At 43.9% G+C, this 11601-nt stretch overlaps 1 protein-coding gene across 2 annotated transcripts; it reads right to left on the reverse strand.

Annotated features, from left to right (window-relative positions):
* Window positions 1-573: 573 nt before the first annotated feature.
* Window positions 574-11007, reverse strand: LOC311142332 (protein phosphatase 1D-like). 2 transcript variants are annotated; one of them, XM_084177961.1, is made up of 6 exons: window positions 10392-11007; window positions 9578-9803; window positions 5671-5795; window positions 5295-5476; window positions 4957-5193; window positions 574-1838 (listed from the first exon to the last, which is right to left on the reverse strand). In XM_084177961.1, exons 1-6 carry the CDS (start codon window positions 10909-10911, stop codon window positions 1353-1355), a joined length of 1776 nt encoding a protein of 591 aa, XP_084034087.1. In that variant the 5' UTR covers window positions 10912-11007; the 3' UTR covers window positions 574-1352. The 2 variants fall into 2 exon arrangements, with proteins under 2 accessions (XP_084034087.1, XP_084034086.1); XM_084177960.1 differs by having other exon boundaries at window positions 574-1841.
* Between the last annotated feature and the right edge of the window lie 594 nt (window positions 11008-11601).

An 11601-nucleotide genomic window follows, 5' to 3' on the forward strand; every position in this document is an offset into this window, starting at 1 on the left:
TTCATGATATCACGTCCACTATACTTTATGTATCTGGGGTATTTGAACACTTGCAAAGTAAATCTCACAGCACTGAAACTACATTTACACTTGCAGTGGGTGCCCTCCAGTGGATAGCTGCAGACAATACATGAGAACAATGATGCAAGGCCAACTATGCATGGAGAACCAGGGAAAGATTAAACTATTTGAAATAACAACTTAATCAACTATGGGGATATATGAAGTATCCATAGCAGGTAGCATGACACATTCTGGATATAATACATTTAACACGTAGTTGCGAAAACACCATGGATCTCCCTCTCACGATTCAAAACACACTTTTTTGGCATTCCTGACTGCTCTTCACCTGTCCAGCGTTAGAAATTAAGCAACTTGATCTCTGCATGTAAGTTACAACAAGGTGTGGGGCTTATCACCAAATTCATTCTAGCTCTGTGGTTTAGTTCAGGATAGTCAATTCATTATGATTTAAATATTAAATGTGTATTTTCAAAAATACACATATTGCTAAGTATGAAAATAGAATGTACAGTTTGTAAAGTATTTTGTATAATCTTTCTCCATTGGTACAGTATATGGGATTTTGTTTATTTATTTATAATTTTTTATACATAAGGGGGTGGAAATATGACCAGAAATATACACCAGATAAAATATGTTTTCCATTAAAACAGTTAATAAACAGGGCCTCCCGAGTGATGCAGCGGTCTAAGGCACTGCATCGCAGTGCTTCAGGCGTCACTACAGCCCCGGGTTCAATCCCAGGCTGTGTCACAGCCGGCCGTGACTGGGAGACCCATGAGGCGGCACACAATTGGCCCAGCGTCGTCCGGGTTAGGGGAGGGTTTAGCCGGCCGGGACTTCCTTGTCCCATTGTGCTCTAGCAACTCATGTGGCGGGTCTGGCACCTGACTTCGGTCGCCAGCTGGACGGTGTCAAGAAGCTTGGCAGGGTTGTGTTTCGGAGGACGCATGGCTCTCGACCTTCGCCTCTCCCGAGTCTGTAGGGGAGTTGCAGCGATGGGACAAGACTGTAACTACCAAGTGGATATCACGAAAATGGGGTAAACATTAAAAAAATATATAAATAACTTAATAAACAAAATATCATTAAAACATTTAACATCTAAAGTAAGCATATACACAAACTTAACATTCTGACATCTTTACAAAAATGTTTAGATGGTACCAGACTCCACTATAAAAGTATACTTAATCTATGAATGGAACAGTGGCATACTGTTGATACATGAGCACACAACGTTTAGATGCCCTTATGAATTTCTCTATGCAGAATGATAAAGGTCATCATCCTAGTCAATCTGTCTGTCCGTGGTAAGATGAGGTTCAGCACACACACAAGGCAGCTTTGCGTTTCTGTGGCAGGATGACGGGAACATTGGGGGAGCGTCTCTGTCCCTTCCCACCTCGCCTCAGAGGGGTTCGGTCACTGAGTCTGCGGCGAGACGTTCTAGGGGACAAGGGACTGCGTGGAGAACGGGCCAGGCTGCGGCGAGGCATCCTGGGGGACAGGGGACTGTGAGGGGACCGACCAAGGCTGTGATGTGCTATGCTGGGGGAGAGGGGAGTGTGTGGGGGCCTACGAAGCCGCCTCACCAGAGGGGTGGATGGTTCCGAGCCCCCTGGAGTCCCTGTGCTTTCAATTGCACAAACGTTCAAGGTTCTGTCTGTTGGGGGCACTCTCTGAGAGTCCACCTCTGCCATGGGCTCTGAAGAGGGACAGAGGCCAGCCTCACACAGGCTATTCCTCCACTCCAGAGCTGGGAGGGGGAGAGGCTCACCCACAGAGGGCACAGTGTTTCCCTCTGGGCTCTGCTGGAATAGGGCAGATAAACAAACACATAAAGGTTAACATTCTATATTCCATCACTCTTGATATGAAGCAAACAAAGCACCCCTGAGTAGATTCCAGAAATGAAGGGTTATTGCAACACAAATGTAGTGCTGAGCGATTAAAGAAATGTCAGTTATTTTCCCGTTTTTAAACAACGAATTGACTGACATTGGTTCAATTATTCAAATTAAATTTTGTTCTGTATTTTTTCTGTGAGCTCAATGTGCACATTGTGCAGTTTCTCTAGAGATAAATCAGATCAAGCCCAAACTGTGCGATGTAGTAGGGCGTTGTAGTTTTCAACAAGACAATATTCTACATAGTTTAGCTCAGAACAAATGGTAATTAACTACAATGAGCATAATTCATTGCACACCTACTTGTCGAGTGTGTTTATTTTATGCCTGTTAGGTGGGGCAGACACAGAGAGCGTGAGAAGAGACAGAATAATGTGCGATCGAGAGGGATAGAGAGCAGTTGCTTCGTGAGGTATCTTTACCTGAATATACGATCTAAGTTATTGATAGTTGGTATTCAGCAGTCCTAAATGTATGCCTTATTTACTTTGAAGAACTACTAAAATAGTGATTTTGTCAAACAGAATAGGCAGCATCTCTATAGAGATGAGATGACATGGAATGAAATAAAGTCATCAAATAAAACAAATGTAACATACACAACTGAAATATTTTAGTAAAGTAATGTGAATAAATGATGGTTAATAAGTAATAATCAGTAAATGGGCAGTCACTACTATCATGGGACTTGTATTAATGGTTTTATTCTGTGTTGTTACAGCACTCAACACCACCCGAACCAACCTCAAAAAGCACTAATCGCTCAGCACTACATAAATGAGAAAACAAGGTGGATGCCTTCATGTGTAATGTAACTGCCAATTGCAGACATCCTCCAGCTCTCCTGGAGTTCTGGTCAACATCATTTCGTGTAGTTTAATCAGAATGATAAGAGGATGCAGATATGCAATTAACCAAGATCCATCAACTAACCCGGAGTCAGAGATCTGGACTAGATCAAGATGAACAACCATTGCCAGACCCCAAGCTACCTTTTTAGCTGCTCTATGTCTAATCGTTGTTCTTTCAATTTTGCATTATCAGAATCACAACTGCACTGCAGAGAAAACTGGGGAAGATCAAAGACTCCCACCCCCTCACCCTGAATAAGCCCACGTTCCACTTAAAATGATTTTGAAACGGCTTTGGCAGCGGAAACCTCTTCCTCAAAGCTAAGGATACAGATCACGTTCTGCGCATGTTATTTTACGCACAAATTTTTTTCCACGTAGCTGCTGCTCACACTCCCCCATCCCTTCACTCACCCTGTTTAACCATGATGATGTAGCCTGTCTCTGCCTCATATTTCTGAACAGCTGAAATAAAAAAAACCTGCGTCGATTTGAACGAACGTTACAAAAAAAGATTGCCTATTATGAAGGCTACAACATTCTCTGTCTGTTGTAACGGATATTGCAGTTGCACAAGCAGGACGCAGTCCCTCCACATTGCAATGTGCCAATAACAACCACGTTTAGTGTGATGTGGGCTATAGTTGCTGCCATATCGTACATTAGTCACAGTTCCTGAAAAAAATAACACTACTACTTCGAATGGCTGTCTGCCTCCTGCTTAGCCAATGTTTGCAATGATGAAAAAATAACATTACAATTATATTTAGACTACGTGTCTGTCTTGCTCGTGTTTTATATGCTGCCTAGATAGCTTCATGTAACACCCCACTTCAGTTTTGCATTGGGGCGAAACACAATCTGCGTTTTTACCACAGACAGGCCCTAAACTGCTATTTCACTTATTTCTCAAAAGATCATGCAAGTACGGCACGAGTCGGCTACCTAGCTGTTCCATCTCTGGGCAGCCGAACGTTCTAGACAACCAAACCGGAAACCAGAGTCTGTCAAGGGGCGAGTTCGATTTGCATCGCCCGGTGCCCCAACATGTAAATAGTTCTGCATGTAGTCTAACTCCCCTTCTGAAAAAAGAACACAACATCACGCTTATGCTTAGTAGCCTACTCTTTTGCAATAGTTCGAATATGTCGACAATGTCTTTTGTGTACAACATGAACTTTGAAGGCTACACCAAACAAAGGCGTTCATCGCCGATCAATGAGCGGGAAGCGGCAGTCGAGCACTGAGCAGAGTGCGCTCAGCTAAGTAAAACAATCTGGAAGGGGGGAAGCGGTAGCGGAGTGCGCAGCAGCTAGTAAAAAAAAATAAAAAATCTGCACATGCGCAGAAATCTCTGTATTCTTATCAGCAGCAAATCGGGTTCCAGAAAATCCAGAACCACAGACACTCCGTTTAAAGAAAACGTCTGCCGCCTACTCTCTAGTTTTCCTCTCTTACCAAAACACTAGATGGCTGCTTAGTTGAATGCGCCAACAGTACACAAACTAGATGCACAGGTCTGTTAAAGGCAGAAGCCCTCTTAATTTGTGAATACAAAAATTGGGGCCCACTCATCATCAGCAGCTTTGTGTCTCCCTGTGCAAAAACAGCATCCATGTAGGGTAGCTTGGTGTGAACACAATAACCAATGTAGCCTAGCAGAAAATCTAACAGTTGAGGATAGTGACACTCCTAAATGTTTAATTATTTTTACAGTTCCCTACATCTGTATAGATCTGAAATGTGACACCTTCAAATCTTTAAATTTTGAATGACAACAAATGGCAATTTGTATGTTCCTCCATTGGCCTTAATTTGAACAAATATCAATCACACTGAGTGGACAGTCACCTCACTCCCATTCTAGGTGTCGCTATTGCCCATGTTCTTCATCAAAATAGACCTCTCCATCCTCATCCTCCTCCTCTCTCCGTCCCAAAAACAAAATGTAATCTTGGTGAATGAGCGGTCAGATTCCACGACTCAGCCATAAACGACTGGAACGACCTAGTGACACAGGGGTTCCAGATCGCTCTAGCAATTCTGCTTTTTCTTCTTCTAAATAGTGTTAACAAAATACAATTAAAATAAAACAAACACTGATTACCATGTAAGCCTGATGAAGTTAAAATGTGAGGGTGCTGTTGTAAGTTACTCTTGGCACGTACCATAATAGGGGTGTCGTAACGGCGGGGAGAGTTAGCGGTTGTAACGGGGGGGATCTTATCAAGGCCCTCTGCCATATTGACATAGAGCTCCTGTAGGTGCATGGTCATGGGTGGCTCATCAGGGTGCTGCACGGTAATCACTATGACCGTTGTGTTGTCTGCACGGAGCATGCGCTGACGCCAGAACAGCAGGGCCGTGCATCCTAACCGTTTGGCACAGGACCATCCCTTAGGGCCCTAAGAGCAGACATAGTAACACCATCAACCTGTTAGAAGGGCATTGGCAGACACATCCAAGACGTTTTGGTCTGAATGGGAAACAAGAAGCTCTGGCTTACCACCATCTGGTCGTGGCTTTCACACATAGCGACAGCATCCTTAGCTGGCATCATGTTCCACAAGCCATCACTACCCAGGATGATGTAGCGGTGCTTCTTTGGGTCAATGGTCATTACAGTGACATCAGGCTCTGGAGAGACCACAAACTCCCCACTGTAGAAGTCGTAGCTCCACAGGTCCCCTGTCAACAACAGAGCACACACATCATTAATATGCTTCATCAATGGGCAAATATTAAATGAAATGATTGTATGACAACCTTACTGAAAATCATACTGTTTGCATAAAGGCAGCAGCTATGGACCAGATGAATCAGTATGTTATCTAGTGGAGGGCAGAGGAAACTTGTGTTTAGGCCAACAGTGTAGTGCTTACCCAACGCTCTGGCCACAGCGAGAAAGGGAATCTGGTCTATGACAGTGCTCCTCCTGACAGGGCCATTGTGGGTCAGTCTGGGCCTCTTCCAAACCACACGGTTCACCCCAGACTTCTTCACTACACTAAAAAGGACACAAGACGGAGGATTTATTATGTGATCATATACTGAACAAAAATATAAAACACAACATGCAACAATTACAGTTCATATTAGGAAATCAGTCAATTGAAATAAATTCATTAGGCCCTAATCTATGGATTTCACATGACTGGTCAGGGGCCTTGGAGGGTATAGGCCCACCCACTTGGCAGCCAGGCCCACCCACATAATGAGTTTTTCCCCACAAAATGGCTTTATTACAGACATAAGTACTCCTCAGCATCCCCCACCCCCACTCAGACGATCCCGCAGGTGAAGAAGCCGGATGTGGAGGTCAGGGCTGGCATTGTTACGCGTGGTCTGCGGTTGTGAGGCGGGTTGGATGTACTGCCAAATTCTCTAAAATGACATTGGAGACAGCTTATAGTAGAGAAATGAACATTCAACTCTCTGGCAACAGTTTTGGTGGACATTCCTGCAGTCAGCATGCCAATTGCAAGCTCCCTCAAAACTTGAGACATCTGTGGCATTGTATTGTGTGACAAAACTGCACATTTTAGAGTGGCCTTTTATTGTCCCCAGCACAAGGTGCACCTGTGTAATGATCATGCTGTTTAATCAGCTTCTTCATATGCCACACCTGTCAGGTAGATGGAGTATCTTGGTAAAAGAGAAACGCTCACTAACAGGGATGTAAACAAATTTGTGCACAAAATTTGAGAGAAATAAGCTTTTTGTGCGCATGGAACATTTCTGGGATTTTTTACTTCTGCTCATGAAACACGGGACCAAAACTTTAAATGTAGCGTTTATATTTTTGTTCAGTGTATTTATTTTAATTTTGTATGATTCAATCCCAAAAGTGCACCCATTTGGTCCTAAGTATCAAATCACTGTTGCTCCGCAGGCCAAATAGTTACATACTGCATCGCTAACCAACCCATTTTTGCCCTCCCGCTGGTAACAGACTCATTGTCGTCCCACTACTTTTTCTATACATAAATGAACTAGGCTTCTTTTCATTTAAAAGTTTCAATTCACTAGTCAGAAAAGTCTGTATAGCCTTCTCCCACTAGAATGAACGATATACAGTACATCTTCTAGTAATCTATTGAAAGAACAGGCGCCTGTCAGTCACAAGGTGAGTGATGACAGGGAAAAACTGCTGGTTTGTCAGTCTGCTGTCTGTCCTGCCTCTCGGTACCCGTGTTATTTTTGTGTGCTGTGGTTGGCTGCAGTCAAATTAATTTTCATGTTAGTTAATTTACACGTAATGCAAGTGGTAACGATGAGTTGAAACACACTTAATTATTGTTGTGGCACATACATTTCGCTTGTTTCATATAGCCAGCCACAGAGTCGGGTCGCATAGGCTATTTACTGTGTGCTTTGATTGACAACCGAACAGCAAGTGTTGACTAGTTCAGTGTTTCTCAACACCAGTCCTCGAGTACCCCCAACAGCACACATGTTTGTTGTAGCCCCAGAAAAACTCACCTGATTCAACTCATTGAGGGCCTGATGATTAGTTGACAAGTTGAATCAGGTGCACTTGTCCGGGGCTGTGTGTGCTGTTGGGGGTACTGGAGGACTGGAGTTGGGAAACTCTTGACAAGTTTAACAAAGGTGTCGAACTGACTGAATCAAGTCGCTCTCCTATATCCCTTTGCTATTTATAGATCACACAACATAGTTATTATTCCATCGTATCGCAACCAGTAAACCAAAGATCTCGTTTGTATTTTCCTAGGATTCGAAGCCTATGTCGAGACTTGCCAGGGACCGCTAAAATGACTTGTCAGTGTAGCCTAGTGATGGTGATGGGTTGTTCGCGAACTAACGGCTCTTTTTGAACATCGGGAACCGAATCGCATCGTGAGAGACATTCATTTGGCCCTCTAATTTGCGCACTGGTAGGTTTCTACTGCTTTTTGGCAATTATCTGCAGCTAAATTATGAAAACATTAAATGAAAACTGTGAATCCTCACTGCAGGAACAATAGGTTGTGGCGAGAGTCTCACTCTGGTCCAAAATATGATAAAAGAAAACAGATTGAAGGTTATAAAAGCTAATGATACTTACACTACATGACCAACAGTATGTGGACACCTGCTAGTCCAACATCTCATTCAAAATCATGGGCATTAATATGGAATTGGACCCCCTTGGCTGCAATAACAGCCTCTACTCTTCTGGGAAGGCTTTCCACTAGATGTTGGGGACTTGCTTCCATTCAGCCACAACAGCATTAGTGAGGTCGGGCACTGATGTTGGGCGATTAGGCCTGGCTCGCAGTCAGCGTTCCAATTCATCCCAAAGGTGTTGGTTGGGGTTGAGGTCAGGGTTCTGTGCAGGCCAGATAAGTTCTTCCACACCGATCGACAAACCATTTCTGTATAGACCTCGCTTTGTGCACGGGGCATTATCATGTTGAAACAGGAAAGGGCCTTCCCCAAACTGTTGCCACAAAGTTGGAAGCACATAATCGTCTAGAATGTCATTGTATGCTGTAGCGTTAAGATTTCCCTTCACTGGAACTAAGGGGCCTAGACCGAACCATGAAAAACAGCCCGACCATTATTCCTCCTCCACCAAACATTACAGTTGGCACTATGCATTGGGGAAGGTAGTGTTCTCCTGGCATCCGCCAAACCCAGATTCATCCGTCGGACTGTCAGATGGTGAAGCGTGATTCATCACTCCAGAGAATGTGTTTTCACTGCTCCAGAGTCCAATGGCGGCAAGCTTTACACCAATCCAGCCAACGCTTGGCATTGCGCATGGTGATCTTAGGCTTGTGTGCAGCTGCTCGGCCATGGAAACCCACTTCATGAAGCTCCCGACTAACAGTTATTGTGCTGACGTTGCTTCCAGAGGCAGTTTGGAACTCTGTAGTGAATGTTGCAACCGAGGACAGACGATTTCTAGCAAGGCAGAAATCTGACGAACTGCCTTGTTGGAAGGTGGCATCCTATGACGGTGCCACGTTGTAAGTCACTGAGCTCTTCAGTAAGGCCATTCTACTGCCAATGTTCGTCTATGGAGATTGCATGGCTGTGTGCTCAATTTTATACACCTGTCAGCAACGGGTGTGGCTGAAATAGCGGGGTGTCCACTTACTTTTGTATATAGTGTATATGGTATTATTAAAGATATTGGTATAGGTCTACTGATTTGATTAGTGTCAACAATGGTGTAGTCAACTTCTGTGTAGCAAAGCCCATGTTTAACACCTGCTTCATCCTTCAATCATACCTGTAGGTCTATTCATGTGCGACTGACTTTGTATAAATCGATCTGGCGGGGGGTCTGGGGGTCCTCCCCCTGAAAATGTATGCATAAAAAAAAAATCCCCTGCAATTCTATATCGTTTCTCAAAAGGGAATCGATGTTTACTTGACAGAACACCACATTTGTTCTTAGGTTTTTGCCACAATAAAGAAAATTGAAAGAGTACACTATATTTAGTTATTGCCACAATAAATTACATTGAAAGAGTAGACTAGACTAGTTTCTGACTAGATTACTAATCTACTGCCTTCCCTCAAAGTCCCACCCAGTGATTGATTGACAGGTCTAAAACCCTACCAACTCTGACAAACATCCTTTCCCCTCCCTGACAATCCCCCCCACAGCGATTAATTGACAGGCCAGGGATAGTTCACCCAAATAACACATTGGTTTCCTTACCCTTAGTGTCCACTGCGCCAATAAAATACATCTGAAAAACAATTTGGCTGGCTACTCCATGTACACACTTGGCAATGACACAAACTGAGACTGAAGTGTCCCCTCCTACTCACCTGCCCCCAAGTCTCTCAATGCGCTCCTTCTCTTTGGGAAGTTCAGGTTTGTGATCCTGTGTGACTTCCAAGGCCCTGATGTTCTTTTCACCCGGCTCTTTCACCCCAACAACCACTGCTGAGTCCCCCACATGGGCTACATACATCTGATCCCCCCGGATCAGCACTATACTAGCCGTTGTTCCTGCCGTACTGGGCTGGCCGGTCAGAGTCTTGGGCCACTCAGCTGTAGGATTCAGATGGGGAAAGCATTGGAAGACATTATTATGAACAAACACCTTGCAGCAACACTGATTAGTGGATGTGACAATTGGCATTAGGCCTACATATGAGAGAAGTGTATTTAGACTAGAGGAAATCAGGAGATCTTAGGATGACACGTCTGAGGTTGAGACAGGAGCATGCTTGACATGAGATAACCTTGTGCTTCAAAAGCAATGATGAGCTTGACATGCTGACCTTTTATGCTCTACTTGCAGAGCTAGGTATTCCAAACCCCCAGATGTTGTGTATTCCCAAACCCCTGAGCGATACATAGAAAAGACCAGCTCATAAAATTGCCAGTAATAGCTAATAATAACTGGATGGATGGATGGATATCCTGACTGTAGCAGAGAGGAAGAGGCAATCATCTATAGTAGCAGCAGCAATAAGGGGTTAGCTAGCTACAGACTGTAGCTAGCTAAACCACAGATGTGGCGCCATAATTTCTCAACACTAACTTTAGTGTTGTTGGCTACCTAGCAGGTAGATAGCATCAAAGTCAGCGAATATGCTATAAACACAAGCTAGGCTAGCTAACTAGTTCACTTACGTAGCTCTTTCCACATATCATGATGGCAGGCAATGAACCCCTTTCGAATTGCTTCACAGACATCTCCTTGATCTTTTGACCAAAACCCCCTTTGCCTTTTCAGAATACCCCACAGATTGTCTCGCGCAAAATGAGCTGCTTCTCGCCCTCCGTGACCGTCAAATACACCAAAAAACGCCACAGACTTCCGAGCGACCGTGTGCTCTTCTGGAACTTCTGCCTGGGAAACGTCCTCATGCTTCTCACATGTTATGTTTTCTGTCCACATTGCAGTAACAGGCATCGATTCTTGAACGTTGTCGGGGGAATTGCTTATTATGGTCTGCTCAGTATGATCAATCTGCTGATTCTCTACTTTTGACTCCCCTTGTTGTTCTGCCGAATTCAGACCACCCTCTGCTGGCTCTGGTTCAGGCGGTTCGTACTCCACTTTAAACTCAATAACATCCTCCATGTATCTCCTTCCTCCTTGCTCGGAGAATGCACTAACTCGAAAAATTAATGCGTCGTTCATGGCCATGAAAACTCCAAGCAAAGCTATACAAGAACAATAAACACTTGTCCACCGGTTATGCTAAGCCGTGTTTGAAACAAAAATGTTTTTTTATTTTTTTTCGACGATTGGTCGTAAGGTACTTCAACCACCTTCTTCTTCTTCAATGAGGTTTAACGGCGGTTGGCATCCAATAAATGTTGCATTACCGCCACCTACTAGATTGGAGTATAACTCCCTTATACTTTGCTTTAAAAAATAAATAAAAATAATAATACTAATACCCTACCATCTAACACTACACTCACAAAACATAAAAAATGAGAATAAATACCATACTCCACTATTTAAATCTATTTAGTCCTACTTCAGTTCAACAGCCTGAAAGAATGGGACACCGCCAATTAACACACCCTGTAGCTCTTCTGATGTCAAGTCTCGCACACCCAAATACCTCTCTAAAGCTGCCACCACAACCTCTATTTTCTGCGACTTACGCTTTTCCAACAGTCTTGAAGGAGTTCCCACATATGCTGAGCACTTGTTGGCTGCTTTTCCTTCACTCTGCGGTCAAACTCATCCCAAACCATCTCAATTGGGTTGAGGTCGGGGGATTGTGGAGGCCAGGTCATCTGATGCAGCACTCCATCACTCTCCTTCTTGGTCAAATAGCCCTTACACAGCCTGGAGGTGTGTTGGGCCATTTTCCTGATGAAA

This window comes from Coregonus lavaretus (genome assembly GCF_964263955.1).
Source record: "Coregonus lavaretus genome assembly, chromosome: 15".
Classification (NCBI taxonomy): Eukaryota; Metazoa; Chordata; class Actinopteri; order Salmoniformes; family Salmonidae; genus Coregonus; species Coregonus lavaretus.